Raw genomic sequence first — 26,242 nt, forward strand, 5'->3', positions numbered from 1 at the left:
ATTTTTCCCATTACCTTTCATCCCCCTGACGCCCTCTCCCTCCACCCCGGCAACTGCCACACTGTTGTCCCTGCCCATGAGTCCTTTTCCCTTTTTGCTCCATCCCTCAACCCCCTGACCTCCTCCCACCCGTAGCTGTCATCTTGCTCCCTATCCTAAGCATGTCACATGATTGAGTTTTTGCCCAACATCACACCCTAAAGATTTTCTTCAATAGTAACAGTTGACAGAAAAGACACTCAACGGAAAGCAATAAAAATGAAGCAATTAAGTAGTAAAGACGTGGAGGTCCACATTTCAATGTGTACAGCCTGAACAACAGCATTAGAATAGTAACCTGTATGCATCACAGAGGCCTTGATAATTCTCACATCAAACTGTGTGAAAACACCCCCCAAACCCTAAAATACTTGATACACCTCACGTTTCTATGTGAACTATTTTGATCAGAATTTTGCAAGCTGTTTTTTAAGCATATCAAAAGATTCTTCTGTTGCAGGGAAGGTTATCAACAATACCTTATCCCGAATGTCGTTTTTAAAAAGGAGTAATTACACACATTTTAAATTGAGGCAGGAAGTAACACTTTTGAATCTTTGAAGCATTTCAGCTTAGCAGTAGGGTGTTTGGGGGAGATTTTGAGGGAGGAAGAGCGATGGCCCACTGGTAGTTCTATCAGCCAGACACCTGGAGCCTGGGGAGAGCCACAGAATTTAGCTGACTACAACTTTGCCCACATGGGAAAACAATGAACTTGTGATGAACTTGTTCCTACTCATACACAACCAAGGGTGTTAAAGTTATAATTTAAGGAGTGTGGCCATTGACAGTTCATTGTGTTCCATTGGAAATCATCGAATGAACATTTTTTTAAACTCCTGTGTCTGAAATACTGTGTACTGTTTGAGTAACAGAAAAAGGTTTTACTATGAGAAGTGGGTTTTAAAAAAATCTTTAATTGTAAAAACCAAAAACAAAGTGAGCTAAAAGGAATAATAATCAAAGCTTATAAAATTACAAATGGAGTGGATACCTTCAGAGTTTGCCACTTTGGCAAGTATTTGAATTGCCTTTGCCTGCCTCCTTGTAGTTTATATTCATATTGATGCTAAACCTAAAATTCTCTAGTATCTGCCTTTTTTGCCATTTACCATGGCTATTACAAGAGCTTCCTATTGGCATTCTTGCTTTCATTCATTTCTCTAAAAAATATTCATCAAGTCTCCACTGTGTATCAGACATTGCATAAGGGTCTGGATATTTAATGGCTAAAAAAAAAAAAAGGATGAGGTGTCTGCTCTCAAGGGGCTTACTGTTTTCTTTCAACTCACAATCTGCCAGGGGTACTTCTAAAACAGAGCTTTACTCAGTGACATACTTGCTCAAAATTTTTCATTGGTCATTTCCCCCAAAATTCCCCTACCTCCAGACCCCCATGGTCAGAACCTCATCTACGTCATCTATAGCGATTATCTTCATTAACTTTACCTGGTTCCCAGTGTTTTAATGCCCATCAAAAGCTTATTGAACAACTGCATCTGTCAGGTTCTACAGAAAATACTGGAAATATAAAGATAAATAGGACCCTGTGCCAACTCTAAAAGATTCACAACAAGTAGTTAGCCAGGACCACTAACAAGTACTTCTGTGATAGGCACTCTAATGGAGAAATACTTATTGAAAGGAAAAAGTGCAAGGAAACCACTATTTTTCAATGACTGATACTCTTCTAAGCAATGTGCAAAATAATAACAATAATCACATAGTTCTGACCTAAACTTCCAAAAATTCATACAGAAGTAAGTAGGTCGTGTAAACCTGTAAAATCTACACAAACTGTCACTCAGCACAAGGCTCCACCAGACATATATAAATGAACAAGTCTAAGGAGACCTGGCCTAATAGAGGAACATTTAGGGCACATTTGAGAAAGACAGTTCTCCCACTGGTGCTCAGGTTTATGAAGGCGAGGCCTACAAACTTGAACTAGAAAATTATGTTTGGAGAAAATTCCTGGAAAAGTGTTCATTGCCATGCTATAGAGGTCTGAGGTGTTTCAATATAAATACACAGTTTATGAAGGAAGGCTTACATCAGCGAGCTCCCAGTGGGTGAATTTAATTCACGTAGCAAAGACCAGGGTGTCATTGAAAGGCAGAGGGAATGGTCAGAATTCCGGGGCAAAGACTGATGGCCACAAAAAGGCGTGGGCTGAGGGCATTGCTAAGGTAAGTGGATCCGCCATGGGACCAACTGCCAAGTGTGGGTTCTCAAGCCACAAGGCAGCAGCTGAGCAGCCAGTCCAAAGAATTTGCTTAGAATTCAAGTAGTGGGTGGCCAGGTCATGAGGCAAGGGCTACAGAGTGCTGGTGGGAATGTCATTCCCATTGCCAACTAGAAACTCCAGGTGATGTGTGGAGGCAAATGCAACCTTTGAGACCGTGGAAAGTAGAGGGTGACTCAGGAGGTAGGAGAGAGGCAAAAACTTAGGAAGCAATTAATAGCAAAGAAAACACTCTTTGCTAGATGGCCAGGACTTTGAAAAAATCCGTTTATTGAAAAAACCATAACACGAAAATCTAAGTCACCACAGATAATGCAAAGGACGGAGTGTGATGAAGACTATGAGCTAGGAACTCAGTTTAGAATGCTCTTCACCTCATAAAGGTCAGCAGATGCTGACGATGAGGATGGGGGGAAACAGCATGAAGTACGGATCCAATGAACAATGATTGTGAAGTGTGCTCTGATTCCAGGAATAAAAGAATTAGGAAAAATTATCCTTCACTGAAGAAGATTCAAAAGATATTATATCAATACAGTGTATTCGGGTTTTAGGCACAGATGTTGAACCTATAAGGAAATGTGTTCACATTAGAAAAATACATATTAAAAAATAATATGCCCATGTGAGGGCAATTTACTTAATCATTTCTGATCTACTTACTTGGCCTCAAATACTTGCCACAAGAAATAAACTCTCTTTATACAAATACATCTCTACTACATGATGGCCCAGAAGTAAATAAATCATAGTTCCCTGTAATTAATAAAATAAGTACAAAGAGAAAAATCATTTCTATGTGAGTATACTTCAAAATAAATTTAAATTTCCACCATCTAAATGATCTGGCAAAAATTTAAACACCCTTTTTCTCAGGAACGAATAGAGCTGAGAAGGGCAAATTCTCTACATAATCATTCGTAGAAGCACCAGTTCTGAAGATGGTTGAAATTTCTCTTTTGGACTCTCTCTCCAGCAATCCTTCCACACACAGTCAGCAGTCACACTCATCCTATTTCCTCCAACACTACCAGCTTCGTAGGCTCCAAAAAGCTAAGAATACTCTATCCATTGGAGCTGATCATCAAAATCGCCATGATTAAGTTGTGGCCTGATCCCCCAGTGTTCAGCAACTGAGCCATCATGGAGGACCCCTGGTATCTTGCTTGGCTGAACTCCACTGGAGACGAATAGGCAGCCTTCTTGCCATGGCAGGCAACAGTGAGCACATTAGGCTGCTCAGACAATAGATCAGCAACTCCACAGAACTCTTTTTTCTGTCAAGAGTGACCAGGGAAAAAGAGGCAGGCCATGGGTCTTCACTATTCAAAGTTCAAAGTTCAAATATACTGGCCTCAAGTTCAAAGTTCAAATATACCGGTATCAAAGCTGGCCTGGCCTTAGTGCCTCAGGAGCATAGAATTTTGAAGTGTTTATGGAGGAGAGGTGCCTGTAAATCATCTGTTGTAAATAAGTCATTGTGAAAGCTAAATTAGATTATATTTTACTACTGCAAATGAATGACTTAAAAATTACTTGCTATCTGCAAAGTAAGGATTAGGTATTGAGATATATGATAATAATAGAGGCTTTACAAATTGTAGTTTGGTTCCCTTAGTCTCATAAGCAACAAGAGCCACAGATTCACTGACCAGTGATCTTTTTCTCTCTATTCCAGGAAAGAACCAAACACAGGACAGAAGGTACTGAAGGTCCAGGAGGCCTTTGGTGTGCTCTCGAGATTCCATGGGAGCACTGCATTTAAAAATCAGGATATTCGTATATCAGGCAGATCTTCTGAAATTTACTTGGTGTTTTGGTTGAATCATACAGACCCATAGTCAGGAACATATTTGGATTTAAATTAGAATATACAGAACCATCAGTGTTATTTGAAAAATCTAAGCCTAGTAACCCTACCCCCCCACATCCACCCAACCACAGTTAACATCTACCCTAGAGGAAACTATAGTCACCACAATATAGGCCCATTGATTTTCAAGGAAATAAATACATGCCGAAAGTGGTAATAAATCAACTCAATATTCTACTTATTTTATTTCTTAGTGACACTTTTCTTTAACAGAAGCTTCACATTTTTTAACAGGTAACCACCTGGAACCTCAATGAAAAAAATCTTTCCTAAGTCCAACACTCCACTCTACATCTATTATTTCAAATCTTATTAACAGAGCCAGGACTTTTGCAAGGTACCGATTGTGAGGTTTCGTTGCACGAAATGCCCAAGGCCACCTCATTAGGGAGGAAAGGACCGGGATCTGAGCCCATCTTTTACTCTCAAGTCCATAACACCCTGCCCTTTAAGAGACTGAGGCATGCTTTCTCTTAGTTCCAAATCCTAAGTGCAATGGCATTTTGGAGAGAGATCAGTATGGACTAAAGTGGGCAGAGAAGGGAATGGGCTGGACCCTAAAGACTATATAGAACCTGAATAGCCAGGTCGAGAGGAGGGAAGCCATTCAAGGGCGGAGAAACCAGAGCAGCAAACTAGAGCATCAGAGGGCACAGAGGCATAGTGAGGACAGAATATGCCAGTAAACTGGCTAGTGAGGCAAGTAACAGCCTTCATTAGAGGACACAGGGGTCCACGAATAGGGAAGGACGTGGGATTCACTAGAGCAGATTATTAAAGACCTTCAAAACCAAGAGTAGGTTTGCACTACAGTAAGAGGAGTCCATTAAAGGCTCCTGACCAGAGGGGACATAAGACCAAAAAAAAAAAGGTGTTTTGGAAAGACTAACCTGGAACCAGTACACAGGACAGATTTCAGAAATAAAATCAGGGAAGCCAACAATGGGAAGCGCGAAGCCTGCAGAGGGAAGCGGCAGAAGAAGCGTTTCGTAACACACCCTGTGCTGACCAGCAGATTCTCACTGCCCTGGCTTCAGTGGAGTTCCCACACCATGCTCTTTCCTACCTTGTTCTGTGTCTGAAGAATCTGCCACCAAAACATCCCCTGTGGCAAGAGATGCAGCTTTAGGCAATATAGCCACAGTCGAATATTACCTTGGAAACCAAATATAACGAAATACAAAATGTTACCCCACACTGGGAAATAGCTGTGAGATCTGGTTATAGCTGTGTTTATCGTTCATTACACTTTGTATAATAGGAAAATATGCTAAATTAATCAAAATGCAAATTAAATAAGTTCGATGTCGGAAATGCATGTGGTATGTTGTGGGGACTGGAATGAAGCCTCTACCAACACGGAGAGTTTGTTTGGCTAAATTCACTTGTTTGAATACATTCTTTTCCATTTGCTCTGTCCTCAGGATTTTTTTTTGTGAGTTGGGGAAAACAGACCTGTGTGATGATATATGTTTGGACTGCAGGCCCATTGCCAAGGGCTCCCCGGTGCCAGTGCACTGATGTGAGCCTTAACTAGATGATACACCCGAGTGGGAAGATGCTACTTAAGGATAAAGAAATCCCAGATGGCGTCCCCCTGCCTAAATGCTTTTTCAGAGATAAAATTATACTCTACCTATTGGGTGTTTAGATGAGATTAAAAGGACTTGCTACTATATGTATCACATGCAGACAGATACCTGATCTGCGACCCAGGCAGACACACTATCTTGACAATTACAGAAATGTGCAACTTGCCATTTATCCAAGATGCAGCCGAAAGTGCAAGCATGACTCTGTAAGACACAGAAGCAAAGGTATTTGTATAAAAAAAATATATTTCAGAATAACTGGGGAAGAAATCCTAATGGAAACTTCTTCATTTACAGCCTGGACATATGAACACATGCTTATTTTTATTTATATAAATATTTATTTGATTTTACTCATGTAAGGATATCTGGGTAAAATTGCAGTTTTAGATTTAGTCGAGGGCTGATTACGAAAAGCATTCAGTAAATTTACTAGGAAATAATGCCCAGAGCCACATGCTATTATTTCCTACCCATGCTTCCAAGGGTGGTCACAAAATGTGTATCAGGTTTGGCGAACTTCTCCTGCAGAGATATAAAGCTTTTGCAACCCAGGATGCACAACAACCTAAAACCTTTGTGTTTTACACTTTTTTAGGACACAGTGCACTGAAGTTCTTCAGTCACATGGTATAGTTTCAGTCAACACAGAACTCAGCAGAAACTGTTGAAGGGTGTTGAAGGTAAAGAGCCCTGCTGTCTCACTAGGTCCTTAAGGCACTACACTTCATCTTGTGAAATAAACCACCAGGTCGCTTTGGAAGTGGATGCCGCAGAAGAGAATGGAGACCCCAGTGGCTCCTTCCACATGTACCTTGTAAGGGCCTTGTCCCTCCAGCTACCACCCACTACAAGCCCTTTTCACTTGTGTGGACATGCATCTGCGTATGACTGCTCAGAAGCTGCAAGGCTTCCTGAGAGAAGAGACAAGGGCAAGAGAGAAAAAAAAAAGAAACAAAAACATCTTGACATTTTCATTTTCATCTGAAGAAGAAAATTGTATATTATGATGCTCATCATAATTCCTGCATGCCTAAAAGCATTCTTTCTGGCAATACAAAGCCCAGTCCTGGTAGATTGCCATTTGTTTCATGAAAAGAACACTAAGACCTCTGTACAACTCAGACTTTGAAAATATGTAAGGCTCAGTCCTTCACCCAACAAATATAGTTTAAACATCTATTATATGCTTGACACAATGCATATTCTGAAACAAGGTGATATAAATAATTGCTAAAATTATGCATTTTTTTCTATTGCCGTGTGCTTTTATGCATTTGCCAGGTATTCAATAGTCAGCTTGCACAGACTTGATTATCAAAAAAGTCAGTTAAAACTAAAAGCATTCGTAACACAAGGTCCCCTCCTATGTTTTGTAGACACAAATGAAAATAATATGTCCCCACCAGAGTCTAAAAATCAAGATATCGACAGTCAAAGACCAAAACACTCCCTGGCATAGAAAGACCTCCACTTTCCTGAAGTCTTCAAATGTTTTATTTGAAAACACTTCTCATTTGGCACACAGACATGGATCGGGTGGCAAAGATCCACAGGGTAAAGGTAGGTGAAAAAACAAACTATAATTCTAGGTAAAGAAAATAAGAACACCTAGCTACAAGAGCCAAATTAATCCCTGCACCCACTGAGCTTAATCAAGTGTTATCAGAAGGACCAGAGGAAAAAAGCAACGAGGATCTCATAAAAGAAACTCCAATGGAAAAAATGTGTGATGGAGACACAGTTGCAGGTACCTAACCAGCTGTGTGCAGCTTCCTTGGCTGTACAAGGCTCTTTGACCGTATAAGGTCTGTAACTGGAGTTGAAGGATCTTCCCTGTCCCCTGCCCGCCCACCTTCCCACAAAAAGACAGGTCCCAGAGTATTCTGTACTGCCAAGACTGTTCTGGGACTGATGCAAAGCTTGAAATCGTCCCTAGGAGGTTATGGCTCAAAGCACAGCACATTGTGGATTGTGTCATTATCCCTCCCCCAATGCCAAAATGTAAAGGGAAAAAAACAAGTAAAAAGAAATGGGCTGCTGTCCATTTCTAAGCTAGAGTAATAGAGGTCAGATCTACAATTGACCTCAACCAACGAGGGAAGGGACAACAAATGTAAAATAATAGCTTGAGAGACACTGGACATCCGGCAGAGAAAGACAGTGACTCTGAGAGGAAGACAACAAATCAGGGGAGTCCTGGCAGGAAGAAATCCCAGACAGACTTCTTCGGATGAGCAGATGGAGCTGAGATCCAGGATGGCAAGGCAGCTAGAAAGCACAGGGCTACGGATAAGCTTTGAAACATTGCACAGTGCTACAGCCAACAGAAATGAAAGATCTCATGCTGTTACGATCCCATTTGTAAGTGTTTCAAGAACAAACAAAACTCAAGAATGCTGATACAGGTTCACACAGTAGTGACCTTAGAGAGAAGGACTTGACTTCGCAGAAGAGAACTCTCTGGGAAACTAAACTATCCTTTATCTTATCTGAGATGTGAATGTCCATTGTTTTTTGCCCTCAAAAAACAATGCTTGGGAGGGAAAAAAGGGCCTGAAATCAAATTGTATTTATTAGCCCTATTTTGCAAGAGAAGATAAAGCTGTTTACATCTTTTTTGCCTTTGCATGTAGATGCAAATAAATGTAGAAGAAAATAAATGTAGGAAATTATAAGTCCATATTGAAAAATACATTGAGATTGTACCTGTATGTGACTAACAAGGTAATATAAAATTATCTTCTGTGAACCAATAGGCTCTCAGTGGATTACAGCCATCACCATCAATAAGGAACTAGCCAAGCACACCAGAAATAAATGGGCTATAATTAAACATAAGCAATGAAATCGGTCTACAAATATAGCATGCTGAAGATGGCTGAAATGAAATTAGTTAGGCCGCAGATTTCAACAACTCATAATCATCCCTGACAACAGGACCCTGAATTGCGGAGACTATTTCTTCTTGAACCATGGGTCCAAGAGTCAACCAGGGTTTGTAGAAATGAGTGCTTTAGTTGTGAGTCCTGGTTCATTTTTATGGAGAGCTGTGCAAAACAAAAGCTCCAAGCAGGCGAGGCTCTGGCTGAAACCGTTTGATATTGCGTGTATATTAACGTCTGCAGTACAGCAGATTTGAAGTACAAAATCATCCTTCCTGCTACCAGGGGTATATATAAACGAGAGTGACTTTCCCAAGTGATAAGCTACAGGGCACCCATGAAACTGCTCCGAAAGGTACCAGCACCATATCCTTGCTCTGAGAAGACTTTGGGCTCCATGGCCATCCCGCTACCCACTTTCAGCTGCACCCAATATCTGTGGGCCCAGAAATTAAGAAAACAAAACCAACAATGGGTGCAATGAAATAACTTCAGGCACTACCTTTGGTACTGCCTGCTTGCAAGTGTTTTGTGTCTGTCTTGCCCTCTGGATCCTGCCTACGGTGGTACCAAGCTGCCACTCCCAACCTCAGTAACTGCCTAGGACCCCTGCTTCCTTCACCGAACAGATTTACAAATGCTCCTTGTTTGATGCGACTTCTGATCTTGGTACATGAGCAGATCTGTCCTAACGATGCCTTTATTTAAAATAAACCAAGTAAAAAATAAAAAGCATGTCTCCCTCCCCCCCCCCCCGACTACCAGCATAGACACTAGAAATTACAGTATAATCAATGCAAGACAAGCTCTATGGCTAATGTGATTGGAAATCCCTGTGTATTCAGATGAGTTTTCATTCACAAGTTCTCCTGGCGACAGTCATAAGACGTCAGTAGTCAAGGGCTCGGACTTTTTAGTCAAACGTAACTCTGAATTTTTGTCCCTCAACCTAATAGTTTTGTGACCTTGAGCAAGTCACCTGCCACCTCCGTGTCTCAGTTCCCTCATCTGTGAAACAGGGATCATAATAGTATCACCTGTCTAGGCTGTTTAAATGACACAAAGAATTCAGCACAGTGATTGGCACACAGTTAAGTGATTAAATAATACAAGGTAACTGTGTCTGAGTGATGTATTCAAGGTAAAAACTGATTTGAAATTGAATAGATCCTTACACTATTAATAAAAGTTATACCAAACTTAGAAAAAAGGCTAAAAGAGGGCCATATGTCCTTTTGGTGTTGTTCAGGGACACTGTTCAGCATGTGCACCCAAGAAATATTGAATTCTGTGGGAAATGCCCCGCATTGACATTGATCTTCACTATTAATTGGGACCCAGAGTCTGTGAGATGACCCACTGGCCTGTAGATTTTTGTTCTCAGTAGAGACATACTGTTCTGTAGTGAAGGTAACACGAAAGCTTAAGGGCTTTTTGCTCTGTGAGATATTCATCAGATTTATATTTAACCTAACTTTATGTTTTAATATTCTTTTTAATGTCTATAACTATCCTGCTTACATTTCTACCATCTTTCTGCTTCCCTTGTTAAGGAGTGAAGTGAACTTGGCACACATTCATTCTATATTCATATGAGAGTTGTCTCTTTAGTTGTATACAAATTATATTCGTATAAGGCACGTTTTTTACCTTTTTGAAAACTATATTGAAGAGTAGCCAATAGTTCTGTAGGGACTATTATGTGCCCTGTCCCAAACTTCACAACTCTGAATTCAATTTAGAATGTTCAGACTGAGATAGGACTAAAAATGTCCACATCTTAGAGATACGGGGGAATTCACTTGGCCAAGGTATTAAGTGGCAGTCAAGATTTCAACACAGGCCATCTGCCGCATGTGATGGTCTCAGCCACTATGTTTTATGATGTGTGTTGAAATTGAAATCAAGTTAAAAATGGAAATCAGGAAATCTAGGTTAATAGAGAAAGAAAATATAAATGCTTGGAATATCTGAGGATAGGATTAAGGAATTCTCTTCCATTACTTCTAGAGTACCTAAAGATATTCTGAATGCCTTCATGCTATTCTAAATGACCTCGTTTGAGTATTAAAACAAAAACATGCAAAGTGTTCAGAATTCCAGAATATAATAAACTGAACAACCAGTAATACTGAGCTTGCATTTCCAACCCTATATTCTTATATAATGTTGTTGTCTGTGAGAGCTTGCCCACCCTAGTCCAGTATTTAATGAAGATGTTAAACTCTTATTATTTCTAATAAGGTAAGCAGCAGCTAATCTAATAAAAATGTGATCTTTCATATCAGACATACTGGAGTCCAAGTCCCCACTTAGCTTCTTCCTATGTGACCTCAGTTTTCCCATTGTTAAAATCAGGACACTAGTAGTACAGTATTTCTTAGAGACTTGGGATGATTAAAGGGATGACATCTTTTTTTATAAAGTACAATGTTAGCAACCTAATAAAAGCTTGAGTCTAATATTATTCCTTACAATAAAAAGTATCACTACTTGTATTTATCAAGTACTTATCACACCCTTGTACTACACCAAAGCTTTAAAAGCTAAGCAGCTAATTCAATTTCAGTGTTAATGTCAGGACTAGCATTGAAAACAGTCTGATTCCAAAGACAATCAATTTGACTAGGCTATGATATCTTTTATAATTTACAAATCAACTATTTTAAGATACTTGGTTCATTATACATAAATTTTCAAGATAAATGTCCTCCAATTGTTCAATGAAATGAATCAAGATTTGGACCCTATCAGGCCACATTGGAGACCCAGCCATAGATTCCCTGTGGGGGATTCTTCCCCAAAGCACTGAGCACCATCATGTACATTCTATTAAGGACACTAGGCAATCTGATAATGCTTTTCACCTTTTGAAAAGTGCATATCATACAATGTTAAAATAAAGCAGAGCACACATTTCAAACAGTGTGTGATCTCCGCTATACAAACGCTTAGAATAAAGACTGGAAGGAAAAAGCCAGAGCATTAACAGCGGCCGTAGCCCATCTCTCTCTGCTCCCTAGAATGCTGTCGCTCGTTCTCCAACTCTCCTCCATGCCATGCTTGCTTTAGGAAGTGCTTACAAATTCTTCAGGACTTATTTGTCAGTAAAAACGTTCCTAAGAACACAAGCTCTTCTCGGTCTCAGCCGCAGAGGCAGCTGACCGCTCTCTACCTTGTGACTTCTCACTACATCCTGTTTCCATTTCTACCAACGCACTTTCACATGTTTAATGAGATGAATCAAGATTTGGACCCTCTCAGGCCACATTCGGGACCCAGCCATAGATTCACTGTGGGGGATTCTTCCCCAGTAGACTATAATGTGTTAGAGAACAAAATGGTACCTTATTCATGGTTACATCCTATTATCTGATGAGTGAATGAATGAATAAAAGATAAAGTGTGTTCTAAGTAGCAAACAGCTGTCTTAACTGGAAACGTCTCAAACATGTCCTATATACTGGACAAGCAGGGCTTGAAAACAGAGATAGGAAATAAACACATAACCAAAAGCATGAATGTATTACAGCCCGAAACCCTTGGAAATTACTGCTATACAAATAACAACATGGGCTCATATTATTGACCTATACAAACCCAAGAGACAGAATGTGCACACGTCTGTCCCCTTGTTTGCACACGAAGTAGTGCATATATTGCTTATCTTTTCTGAAGCCTGAAGGGAAGAGTTTTTAACAGATTTAATCAATATGCCGACCTACATTAAAAATAAATAAACCCACACAATAAATAAAAAGCAAAAGGCCAATCAATAGCCAACAGCGCAGCTGAACAGCCACTCCAGCAGAGAACCATCCGAAAAGGCGCTTCACACGCCGCTGTCTGCACGCTCCACAGCTGCCTGCTAGTGATTTGCGGCAAGCAAAGAACATCTATTATCACATGCCAGTGTGGACCTAGCAATTTCTACAGCAAGGAGCCCACAATGCACAACCCACAATGTAGCACAGGGAGCTGGCTGATGCGGGTGGGCTGAGGACCCACACTTATCCCCGACTGTTCACTCCACAAAGCCATTAGAAACACACCCCATCTCTAAATCCAGAAACGTGACGTGTGTTAAGGGCTCATGTGCCACACACAGACAGTTCCACACTTGCTTCTCCAGGGCACAGAGGCACTCACAAGATCCCCAAATTATACACAACTTAAAACAGTTGTCATGAACATGCTAAAAGGGAACTGTGGTGGTAAGAAAAGATGTGAGGTGTTTCAAACTGCTATTTTCGAAGACGCCTCCCATGTGATGACTCGTGTGTGTGTGTGTGTGTGTGTTTGTGTGGGTGTGTGGGTGGGTGGGCACACCCACGGGAACTGGATTTTGTGCAACAACTTGCTACATTCTGAAGGGGAAGGGGACTCAACACGAGCTGCCCTTGGGGGTGGCACTGCCACACCATATAAAAGGGGGATTCTCAATTTGCATGCTGGTGTAATGGCTACAACACACCAAAATTGCCCAGATAATCCTGATTTAAAGAACCAATAGGAACCCCATATAGAAAAATCCCCCTATAAAAACACCTGTAAGATTCTACCTGTTTTGTTGCTCTTAAGATGTAACCCCAATATTGTGTCATTAGATTGGCATTCAGTATGCACCCTCTAAGAAGTTGATCCTCTCAGTGTCAATTTTTCAAAAGAAATTAAAAATTTTCTATGGCAAACGTCATCTCTGTGTCCTTACAGAATCCCAGAGGAACTCAACATTGCCTCTGAGATAGTTTCTCCATTGTAAATGGCCCTAAAATTCACCTAAAGGAAACACCCTATGGTTTTATTATAACAGAAAATGGAAAGTCATGTCCTAAAACTAGAGGACAATTACCAAATCTAGTATACTTTAGTTTCCAATCAGAAGGTTTTTGTTTCTATCCAAAAACAAGGTAATATTCTTATACAAGGTAACCAGATGCAGAATACATGTCATACGTTCACAACCACTGTATCAGCTTTGCACCCATCTTTGTAAGAATGAACCTGGAATCCACCCCTGCTGCCTTCAACAATCCACCACACATTCACAGAAAATAATAAACTGAGTTAAAGCCACCCGGCTTGGTCTACTCATACTAAATGAGATATAGTTCTTCAATATAAACTCTACTCACGGAGGCCATATCTATGGGACAGCAACTCAAAGTTGTCAAGCAAATGCCAAATTTAGCAAACAGGCAAACAAATAAATAACAAAGGTCATAAGCAACAGAACCAATGCTAGGAAAAGGGAAGAAGATTGTAAAATGCAAATATTTCTTTCAAAACTTGCAAGTCATCCCCAGACACAATTAACTTTCCTACACAGGATGAACTGAGCACTTTGTTTTGGAAAATACCATAGCCTAGCCATTTCCCTATCGAACAATTTTCTATTCCTGGATGTGCAATAATAAAATGAGATGTTCTCATGTCCAATAATTAAGGATCAATCTGCTAGCCTGAGAAACTGCTTATAGAAAATGAGAAATCCAAACCTTACCCCCACCCAGAAAATAAATGTCTTTTGTCATTAGATTGAATCGCTACAGAATTCATGTAGTTTTATGACAGCACCTTAAAATTTTTTATTTATTTTAGATACATACAACATTCTACAGAATATACTAGTCCCATGAATTGGGTCAAGGCTGGATTTCCTGGATGGCACTCGACTCAGAAGGCCATCCCCTGATTCTGTTCTTGAGATCAAAGCCAGGCCACCTGGGCTGTGCTTGTGAGCACAGCCACGGCCTCTGTGCTCTTCCAGAAGACTAAACTCCTGTGTTTCCTCTCAGTGTTTCCTGTTTCCTGTGTTTCCTATCTTCTTCACTCTCCTGCTTCTTCTAGTCACTTTATCATTTCTCCCTTCTTGCATTTTCCTCCCACTGTTTTTGCCAGTGGTGAACATGAGCCTTTTTCAGTTCTGCTGGTGATACAGAGAGCTAATGCTCAACTCCTGACACAAGCAAAGCTACCAAGAAGTCACTAACATAGAGAGGCACATAGAATATTAGCCAGGTGACTTCCTTTCGAAAGTGTTTGTGAGATAAAGCAGCAAACTGCAACTCTAAGGGTCAATGTTGATGTAGAAAATAACCATCTATGTTGGAAAGTAGTGAAGATGATTTTCTAGGAGGAAAAAAAACCTGATTCTGATACCAGTTCCAAAAAGAAGTTCCTCTTAAATATGGTACTTTAAATGTTAATCATTAAAGATGCATCCGTTGTAACCATTGACCTACCATTTTTACATATTTAGATGGGTTTCAGTAAAAGTTTACCCACAGCCTCACGAACAACAGTAAACGCTTATTGCTTTATGCCCAAAAAAAGTTTATATATAAACTTTTTAATTAGATCCTGCAGTTCTGTAGATCTGAATTCTATCTGTTCCTCACCTTCTCCAATTAAAGTAGACTCGCTCCCACCTCCATACAGCCATCCAATCACAGACCTGGTCCATTCTGTGAGAAGGGACGAGGCAATCAGGTTTTTTTAGTGATTTGGGCTCAGAGGTTTTCTACAATCAAAAATTCAACTGCATTATTTATAGACTAAAAATGCAAAATATACTATACTATGCCTGCATATCTTGGAAACATTTTTGAAGGATGAGAAGCTACTGCCACAAAAGAAGGCTGCCCTCCCCCATCCTCACCCTAAAACTCGATTCCATATCGGCAAATTATTCTGGTCAGATAACGTGACAGTACCCATTTTGGACCAGGACATTGCTAGATCAGAAACAATCATAGAAAGCTGGAAAGAATCCTGCTTGGTTTTTAGCAGAAAACAATGCCTTGCCTGGAGGACAGAAAGAAATTTGTCAATGAGAGAAAAATATGTACATACCTTCTGAAGACTGTGGTGCTCATCGCCATGAAAGTAACTTACCTTTCTGCCTGTCTGCATGCAGTCCATTTCCTGCTGGGAGTGGTGTGTATGTGTGATGTGGACTAAACTTGTGAGGATAGAGAAACATCAGGCCACCATTTAGGGGGAAAAATAGGGCTTCCTACTGAGTCCTACACAGACAAATTGAAGGAAATAGAAAGCATACAGCACAATTTCCAAGGTACTTTGGATGGTCCACGACTGCCCATTTCCGAGGGGAAGGGGGCTTCCAAATCATAAATATGGAAACAGGACCTTCAATAATACCGAATACTCAGGAAGAACAATCTGGTGCCAAAACCTCCTGCAGACAGGGTGTCCTTTGCGTTACAGATATACAGGTACATGCTTATGTTTAGATTAATGAGTAGCAAAGAATTTTCTCTCTACATTGCCAGATTCCTTACTTGTTTCTCCTTTGCATATCTTAAGAGACCGACAGATCATATGAAGACACAAAGCTATGAGAAAAGTGAAAAACCAGAATAGGAGATAGCTAGACACATGAAAAATGGTGAGCAATAAGAAATCACGGAAAACCAAATAGACACTGGAGATGGAGCTGTAATGGACACCTCCTCCCACACGGGCAAACTACAACACGGACTTTCTGTTTGCTCAGATAACATCATGTGTCTTTTTATTTTATTTTATTTTATTTTATTTTATTATGAATCCAAGAAGCCAACAGCCTGATTCAGATTCTAACACAAACTCCTACCATGAAGCCTGCATTTAGAAAATCAGATCAGCAGGACACACCAAGTTAGGGCTTTTTAATGAATCCCTTTGTAATAAGTATCCAGAAATTTCAAGTGTTAGTTCATCTTTAAAAGTGGCCATGTGAGGACAATAACATAAGATGGAAGTGGAGGCCCAGGTTACAGATTCCCACAGAATTAAAGTATCTCCACCAGCAGTGCTGAGATCACCTTCAAGAAATCCCTCTTCTTCTAGGCCAAATCAGCTGATGTGCCTGAAGCATTGCAAGTGGACAAAGGTAACGACTGGCTCTTTACCAACATGAACCAAGTGCACAGATATACACATACAAATGTACTCACAAAGGAGAATTACAAAAACAGAATATATATATACCAAATATATAAACAGAAAATACATATATATACATACATATACACAACAAATAGATAGCAATAAATTTACTGAGAGATTCCAGAATCTCTGTGTTACATTTCAAAGCCACTGAGAATGCTTTAAATATTTTTAATTGGGAAATATAATGAGGTCCAAACATCTTCATCATTTGAAAGGTCTAAGAAGTTCTCTAAGTTCAGAATTTTTCTTTAAAAAATAGCTATTATCAATACATTCCTTAAATATATCCTCAATTCTATGCAATGCAAATCATAGTCTCAAAATGGTTATCCAGCTGATTTAATTAATGAATACTGGACTCCTTAGAACACAAATATTGCCTGAATTCTTTTGTTTTGCTTTCCAGTTGCAGGTAATCTAATCTAAAAGAGAAACATGGGGAATAAGCAACTGGGAAAACATTTAGTATTGCTGAGCAAGAAATGTCTTTTTGCTCTTCCCATAAGAGCACTTGTCCTTTATTTTCCCAGTTTCTGGAGGAGAAAATTGCTAATGAATCTTTCAGAAGAGCCATCCTTTCACATAACATCCCTAAGGTTTTCCTAAACCTCTAGACTCATTGAAAAAAAATCCAAATGTGAAAACACTATACTCACGATCATTGCACTGGTTTCCAGAATAGGAGGTCATGGAACAGTCACAGGTGAAACCTTCCCACTGCTGCATGCAGACCCCCTGGTTGGCACATGAGTCTTCCTGGCAGGTGGTACTTGGTCCTAGTAATGTATCAGACAAAGGGAAGAGAAGAAAAAGTAGAGAGAGAAGTGTTAACAACTAATCAAATTCAAAGCAATCACTTGAACTTACTATTCTCATGCCCCAAAACATTCAAAGACACAACCACCAAAAATGTCAACTGTATATCATGCAACAAGAATTTGGGATATACAAAAGACGACAGAAATATACACTTAGCCACACACTGTCAACAGTTACACACAGAAGGGAGAGGGCTGAACACACTGTTCTCTCTTAGGCAGACTTTGCAAAAGAGCCTCATCACTACCATTTAGCCAGAAGAGGTCTTGCCTGGAGCATGGTCTTCCTGAACGCATAATGGTAAAGCAGAATATGTTCCCATGATTCTCATGAATTAATGACAAAAGTCCCTATAGTCTACTTTGTTACGATAAAAAAGGTGTTTCATCATAATTCAGAGAAGGAGATAGCAGCCAACACGCCCTGGTATTCTGTAGGTAATAAGCACAGGGTACTAAGTACTTTGTCTCTGTTGTCTCATTAAGCTCTCCAGTGACTCTAAGACTTAAGTAGCTATGTAACAGTCATTTTGCAGATTAAAAAACCAGCCTCAGAGAGGTAAAATAATTTGCCCAAGGTCACACATTTGGAAATTAAAGGATCCTGATGTCCTACTTTGGTAGACTAACTGTGAGACCCAAGCAGTTACCTCCATCAGTGGCTCCCGAAGTATAGGCCTTGGACCAGCATCACCCAGGAAGTTAATAGAAATGCAAATTCTTGGGCCCCACCCCAGACCCACTGAATTAGGGCATTGGTGAGGGGAAGGCAGAAATCTGTGTTTTCATAAGCTCGTAGGAAATTGCAATGCAGACTGACATTTGAGAACCAGCGCACTACACTGGGCTTCTGCTACGGGTTTATACAGGAGCGCTCAAAGACAGTGCGTGTGCACCCTAGGATACAAAAGAGAGTTATGTGAAGTTCGGAAAGAAAGTACAGCGATTCCTCGGTACTCGTGGTTAATTCACTCTGGAACTTGTGACAAGTGCCCAAACCAACAAGTACTGAGCTGTTTGTGAGCTCCCATACCACTGACACCTGGACCTTTGTTTCACAGAGAGAGAGGGGTGCCAAGTGGTGAGCAGGAGCCCAGTGCCGAAACATTTTTTCTCATGAAAATGCAATGCGTACAGGGTTTGATGAGTTCTGAAGCCGAGTACCGAGGTATGGCTGTATTAGAAATTATGCTCATTTTTAAAATTACATTCTTTATTGTATTTATTTTTGTGTGGCTTTCATAGACAAGTAACATAACTATAATGATATGTGTACATAATATATAAATATGTATGCCTTTTGGAAGGCATTATCAAAATCTTTTCTGGATATGAATGAGCAAGTAAAAAAGTTTGGCAATCTCTGTCTTTCAAATTGCCATTATACTCTCTTTTTTGGTCAGGCGGGCCTCTCTTTACCATTCTCCCTCTTTCAATTCTCTCTTTTCCCTCAACCTTGGGATTAAAGAACCTTTGGAATTACCTGAGCTAACAGGAAATATCCTAATATTTAGGATAATCCGAATTTCCCAGACAGCCTCAGCAAAGGAGGCGAGCTTTTTGAGTCACTAAATATATTCGTTAGGATCTAATTTTAAAAAAATTTTTGACAGAGTGAAAATATACCCATTACCCTAAGTGCACATTTCACAAATTCCAAGCTAAGCCTCACACAGGCAGAGGATATTGAGACATAAATATGCAGGGTCCTAAGGATGCGTGTTTGAAAGATGTGTGACTACAGAGGGTTTGTCTTCTGGGTGCAAGACATTTTATATTTACTCATGAAGGGTGGAAGCAGTCCAGTGCCTCACTCCCAGTACAAAGCTCTTAGGATGTGGCATAAGGGAGCACAAGACAATTACTAACGCTGGGGCACAGCCTGCTGCTGGGCTTCCGCAGGTCGGGTATGCCATGTGGTTCCCCCATGTGGAGATGAAAGGGGGTCCATGGTCATGTTCTCAGTGGGTCTTAAACTTAAGCATTGTGTAGTACAAGTTTCATTAACAATGGCAAATCAGGACAGCTTCTTTCAAAGGATAAAAGCTTCTCAGAAGTCCACAGGCTCCCTGACCAAACAGCTCTCACCAGACAATGGGCTGGTAATTCAATTGAACTCAGAATCAGAAACACATAGAAGGCTTTCTCCTTGAAAGGCAGAACAGCAAAAACTTGGGGAAAACATCATTCTTTGCATGTTGATTGAAACTGAAGGCAAAGGCTTGTCCATGCATTTCCCTCCCCTCTAGCCAAATTCTAACCATTTCCAAATGCCTCCCCCACAGAAAACATTCCCAGTAACTTCAAACAATTCTCCCCCTTCTTAGTGGCCACAGCACTTAAAATCTGTCTCATTAACTTTTGCATATGATCATATTCCATTTGACACGTTATTACCCATTGCACTGTCCTCTGCTTATATAATCCTCTGACTGTCTCATGTGGGCTTTTTGCTACTTATCCCCCAAAGACTAAATGCTGCTTGCTGTTAGAAATCATGTATGCTTTCATCATGTCCTTGCGGCACTAAGTGCACTGTGCCAGATGCAGAGAAAGTGTTTCTGTAAATGTTGAGCTGATCTGAATCGCAGCCACCTGATTTGCCTCCATCTCATACTTCCAAAACCTGAGCGTGGGAGAACGTCTGTGCTCTGCAAAGTGAGCAATCTGTTCCATTTGTCAAAGGTTGCTCAGGAAGCAAATACAGAGGGAACTGTAGGTTATTTCCAAATCCCGTGGAATTTGTTTCACATGCATTAGAAAAGAGTGCCATGCAGAATCAGATAATCCCTGAACACGAACTACACTGTAATCATCTAAGAACAAGAACAGTCTCCGTGAGAACCTGCGATGACTTCTGATCAATCTAAGACTGCACTTGTACCTTCTTTCCAGGCTGAGATCCTAGGGCTTTTGCTTCCTTCTCCAGCCTCATTTCTTTCTGCTGGCCCCCAGCTCACAGCGTTCAAGCCACCCCTTCCTCCTTTGAATTCCTCTCTAGCACAGCAGTGTTCACAGTGTGGGCCCCAAATCAGTAGCACCTGCATCATCTACCAAGTGGAATTACCTGTGACTTGCCCACTGGGTGGTTCGGAGGTCTGCTCACATTGCAGGACCTCTGCTCTCACACTTCAGGCCTGTCCCTACATTCGACGTCTTTTCCTCCTGTTCGACCTACTTCCTGGAAGGTACTTTTGCATATTTTCATTCTCATTTTTTAAGTTTCAGCTCCACATGGGCATTTTTCAGACTATCTTATTTAAAAAGTCCCCACCAGCATTTCATTTACTCCCCATCATATTTCTGTGGTTATTTAACTTGCAATGACATGGTCTGTAGATAAGTTATTTATTAATTCCTTTATTGTCTATCTCATCCTATGGAATATAAGCCCTTTGAGAGTAAATTCTTATTTCTTTTGCTTACCTTCATGTCTCTAAATACTGGTAAAATATTTGGTATAAAGTAAAGGTTCAGAAAATATTGTGGAATACAAAAAAAGAACCAAAGATTGAAGAGATAGTCATTCTTTCATGACATAGGCCACATAGTTTTTCTAACTAACAATCCACCCATAGCATTTACCAACAACAGCTCGTATAAACAATTTCCTGTTTGGAACAAAGCTTTTCCTTTGGGGGGGATTTAACTGATCACATTTCCTCCCCTGATATAACTATTAGACTCATTCAATCTCTTCAGATGCTGAGCGGGACTCTTTTATGTCCCCAGTGCCCACAGACAGTATGCGGTAACTATGTTGAATGGAAGAAAGGTTGGGATAAACTCTAGAACATTTTCAAGATGATAATATAAGTTCCTATTCTTACTTCAAACTATTTAAGTACATTCTTTCCCGAACAGACCGCATTTCATCTCATTGCATCTATTTCTCATAGATAGGAATGTCTGAGAGAGAAGGAAGGAAGGAAGGAAGGAAGGAAGGAAGGAAGGAAGGAAGGAAGGAAGGAAGGAAGGAAGGAAGGAAGGAAGGAGAAGAAAAGGAAGAAATCAGAGAAACAAACTGGAAAAGAAGGTTCATTCTAACTGCACATCCACTGATACAAGATAATCTGTAGAAATAAGAGGATGAACATACAACCATAACAAAACAACAAGGCATATCCATAGATATGCCGGCCACTCTACTAAGTCCATTTCAGATAGTAATTCAAATAATCTCATAAACATATGTTGAAGTAGCTATACTTCAAACTATTAAAGAATCAGAAAAACAAAAATAACTTTTTCCTGAAGATATACAAAATTTCAAAAATAAAATAATTTTTTGACTGCCGACTGAGTCGGAAGGCAAGGATTTTAGAAAAGCAAACTGAGTCAGAGAAAAGTTAGGTGATTATTTACAAGGTCCCACACTCTTGTAGCAGAGTGAGGCTTCAAACACAAGCTTACTATCTCCGCAGCAGGTCCACCCAACACCTATGGATGTGGGTGATATAGAGGGGGTGTGTGTATGCACTGACGCTGATGAAAAACAGCAACTTGAAAAGGTATTTCTAACCTATAGACAGAGAAGAATGACATTTTAGTGTAACATCGTGTCTTTTCAGATGAGAAAGATTTCAATACAAAATCCAGTTAAAGATTAACAGGAAGGTCTCTTTCATCCAATTATATGAACAAAAATCTGTGTGCATGTTTATAAACATAACAGACATTTCTACTGATTTAATAATAATTTTATCTAAAATATTATTCCAAATCAACCTAAAATTCCAAATATTGTAAGATAACATAAACCTTTATTATCATTATTATTACTAAGGCTCCCCAAGGCTTTAGGGAACCCCTAAATAGGGGTAGTGTACACTACCTTTGTATTTGATATATAATCAACCGTCACTAAAGTAATCACGCAACCTTTTGAGAAAAAATGGTGACTTTTTCCTTGTATAGTAGGAAAAATGGTAAAGCAACAAAAGTACGCATGAAAAACGAAATACGTTGTCACTGTCGTTAGTCCTTTGACCTCTACCTTCCAATTCTCTTTTTAGTCCCCTGGGAAAGATCAGATTATTTCTTTTTTCTTTATTTTTTTTCTGATGATAACTTTGATGGCTGCCATAAATTTCTCATCACTCTGCTTGAATGTGGAATTGTTTCTGTCTTTAAGAAGTGTCCCAGACATTTCTGTTACTGCTGAAATCCACCTATGCAGTGCACACAAATGGATTCAGTCGACTCCTCTTCACAGTCGGGAAAATCAGAAGTTGATGGAGTATCTTTTATTACTTGTAAATTCCTTAAGACAGACGTGCTGCCTAAGGCATGGGACATTTGGGTCAGAGTGCATTTGCCTTCTCTTAGTGCCCAAGTAGAACTTAACCAAGCTATGCCTCAAACACCCCAATTTAAAATGGATAAATATTGGTAAGCCAGCCCCAGCTGGTCCTGGCCATATCGGGGAAGTAAGCTTGATGAGTGGAAAGCCTGGGAGTGATACATCTGGTCTGACTCCCAATGTCCATTGATCCTGAAGTCTGCCAGACCAGTTGTAGGCACCAGCTGGGGCTGGTTTAACAATATTCATTGTCTTAAATCTCAAAGCATGAGTTGCTTGTCAAGTAGCTTAGAATCTATGAGTGAAACCTGGATGAGAAGTATTATCACAGGACCTTGTGCCAACCAGAGTGTTCTCCCACCCCTCCCAAAGCACAGCTGCCCCGGGGAGGAGACGTGTGAGAGATGCTCTAGAGTGTCTTCAAAGATCTCATCCTCCACCTTCAACTATGTTTTCTCCTCTTGGTAAGTGTATAAACATTTCCACTTTTACCTTCTAAAATTTACCCTGTTTCATGGAGAGAGAAGGAGTGAGCTGCATTTTGGGTGGGAAGGAAGGAAAAGAAAGAATAAAAAAGGGAAGATGACTGCATATAGATATATGCATTTGTGTGTATGTTCGTACGTAAGCATATCTGTGAAAGGCCCTTACCAGCTCTGAGCAATCTATAACTTCCACTGCTAGAGTATAATTAATAACCAAAGTGCTGAGGCTTCAGGGAGGGTGTTCGTGACATTGGAAGCAGCCTAATTACTTAGCTACGCATCTTGGTCCCTTCAGCAAAACCACGTCTATAGCTTTCAGAAGTGTTTCTACACTGACAGTTTGGGATCTTCTTGGTTTTTCTGAAGCCAGTAATTTACAGACAACCTAAGATTCATCCCTTTTTAATTGGCAAAAATCCAACTCACTTCCATTTAATTTTAAAAGAAGAAAACGATGATCCCTCGATGCGCCAAGTGTCTTTCTTCACAGAGAGACAACTGAGAAGTGGATGCTCTATTTCCCATTTTAAAGAAGATTAAGCAAAGCCAAAGAACAGGATCCTAAATGTCGTTATAAAATTTTATTGGCAGATAGAGCTAAGAGCAGCTGCCTTTCCCAAATCTTCCTTTTTTTGTCCTGAAGGCAAGGATCGATGCCTTGCTAATGCTCAGCAGGCACTGAAAGCGCTCTTTGTCAAGCGTGCCCTTTTCAAATGAGGGGTCAGAAATGTCCCTTAGTTAGGGCGATGAGTGACAGTGCCTGGAAAAAATCTGACCCCAGGGCAGTTTCAATAAGACCCTGATTCTCGCTTTAGCTCTCTCATCATACTTTAGATATGAATAAGTCAAGATGGATGTGGAAACTGGTTGAAACCAAGATGCCCTCATGAGGTCTTTACCTCCATTGGCCTTGGACTGGTCCCGTGCTGGTCAATATTAAACTCCAGGAGAAAAGAATAACAAAACCTGATCTGTTAACATTTCTGGAACCCAATTTTCAGAGTATAAAAATACTCCCACCACAACCAATTTCAAACTAATTCATGTTGAGTGATGTCAACCAGCCTGCGAAATGTCTGCAAACTCCTCTGCTCTTGATGGGCAATGAAGGGCCAAATACCGTTACACTTTGTGAGTAAAGCTATTTCCCCAAGGGACACCTCCATGACAGTGGAGAGGCACAAGTCAGTGGCTGCACCTGGTTGGGTAACTCTGAAGGTGACAGAATAGCCAACATCAGAAAGGCATCTTGTTCAAACCATCCTATTTTCAGAGGGTGCCTGGGTCACAACAGTCAAGTAATTAAATCATTCCTTTAAAAAAAAAAACACTAGCAGGCCCTTAGAAGTCAATGCCCCTTCAAAAATGTTAACTGAGGCCTCATTTTCTGTTTCCTTCCTTTCGCAGCCCTTGATGTAGCAGCCTGTTGGAGTGGTAGAGAGTGCATTTAACAGACAGAAAGAGAAAATGGGTTTCAAAGGCCAGGCTCAACAAAAAGACAGGTAATTTAAAATACTTTGCTCTAATATAACTGTACAAATATCACCTAGAACTTAGTGAAACAGTATTGCTGTGAAAATCATCTACCATAAAATCAAGTTTGAGGACACTCTCAGATTCTCTCGAGTCATCTGTGTACTGTTTCTGCTTTGGAAATAGGCAAATCTAGACTCACATTATATGGTACAGTAGGAAAAAGGTCACAGTCTTCAAAATCTAGCTTTATCAATTACTAGCAATGTGGTCTTAGGCTAGCTACCTAAATTTCTCTGAACCTGCTTCCTCATCTAATAGAAGAAATAGAAACTATTACCACCTTATATGGTGTGAGCATGAAATGAGATAACATACACAAAGCTTATAAAGTCATCCATGAAATGGTGATCATATATCTACCAAACAAGTGTGTGGACATAATGGACAGCAATATATCCAGCCTTTATTTAGCATGTGCCTACACTAAAGGAGACTCTCAATAAAGGGTATTATCAATTCTGTGGGGAAGGAAAATCACTGTTGATTTCCACCCCTTTCAGTTTGGTGTGTAGTCAGTCTGTAGTCTAGAAATAAGACGCATTAAGGTACTACGTCATAATTACACAGTTCTCCTTTGAGAAGCCTCATACACAGAGTTGAGGAATAAGAGGAAGGAACAACTGTGGGAATTTCATTTCATTCCAGTCTTTCTTATTTCCCCTAATGCAAAGCACCTGAGGAACTGATTTGTATTGGGTCAAATGCCACATTTTATTATGTAAAATACCATGGTGGATATGATGCAGCCCTTTGCTTTGAAAAAAATGAAGTGGGGAACTGCAGTCTTCACAGTAAAGAAAGTTGGAGAACTAAAATGCACTCTACATACTAGATGCGTTTGGCTGATGTCAGCTCATCTAAAATGACTTGAAAGGATCTTCGGGTTTTCAAGGCACCTGAATCCAATACATTTATTGACTTAAGACACATGGCACTTAGAACTCAATCTAATCAACCCCCACCCACCACCACCTACCAACTATTGGGGCAAAGGGATAACATGCATTACTAGAAAAGAAGCCATTCAACTCCAGAGATAAAAGTTGCTAGGGGAATTAGAATAGAAAGTGGAGAGAAGATATTTTGATTAATCACCCAGCCCTATAAAAATAGCTTTTCTTTTATTCCTCATAGTTTATGAGTCATCTGCCTCACTCCCAAAGGGTCAAACAATACTTTTTTTTTACAGTTGTACAGCTCCTTTTTCACAAGGACAGGCTTTAGGAAATCTTTTGCTCTCGAGGGATACCCTCTTGCAAATAAATAGAAATTAGAAAACTACATCTGAAAGGACCAAAGATATTGTCATTCTATTCAAGGAACCCTGAGATTCAAAGGACTGTACCTCCCAGCAGGGGAGCACCTCCCATCCCACTCCCTCTCCTAGCCCGAGGGGATGCAAAATCCGACCTGGTCAGTGCAGTGCTTCCTTGACACCTTGTGTCATAATGTGTAAATGCATCACCTATGGGACAGAGTAACACTGTGGGGTGGCGGAAAAAAGGACAGGA

The 26,242-nt window shown here is 40.2% G+C and overlaps 1 protein-coding gene across 1 annotated transcript in view; it reads right to left on the bottom strand.

Moving 5' to 3' along the window:
• The window catches only part of NRXN3 (neurexin 3), a 1,509,805-nt gene that overhangs the window by 755,656 nt on the left and 727,907 nt on the right, over positions 1 to 26,242 (bottom strand). Inside the window, exon 18 of the mRNA XM_037031267.1 lies at positions 17,247 to 17,366. Coding sequence (XP_036887162.1) covers positions 17,247 to 17,366 — 120 coding nt within the window. The remainder of the gene's footprint in view (positions 1 to 17,246; positions 17,367 to 26,242) is intronic.

Source organism: Sturnira hondurensis, unplaced genomic scaffold (assembly GCF_014824575.4).
Source record: "Sturnira hondurensis isolate 20B ecotype Veracruz unplaced genomic scaffold, ASM1482457v3 Scaffold0021143, whole genome shotgun sequence".
NCBI classification, from domain to species: Eukaryota; Metazoa; Chordata; class Mammalia; order Chiroptera; family Phyllostomidae; genus Sturnira; species Sturnira hondurensis.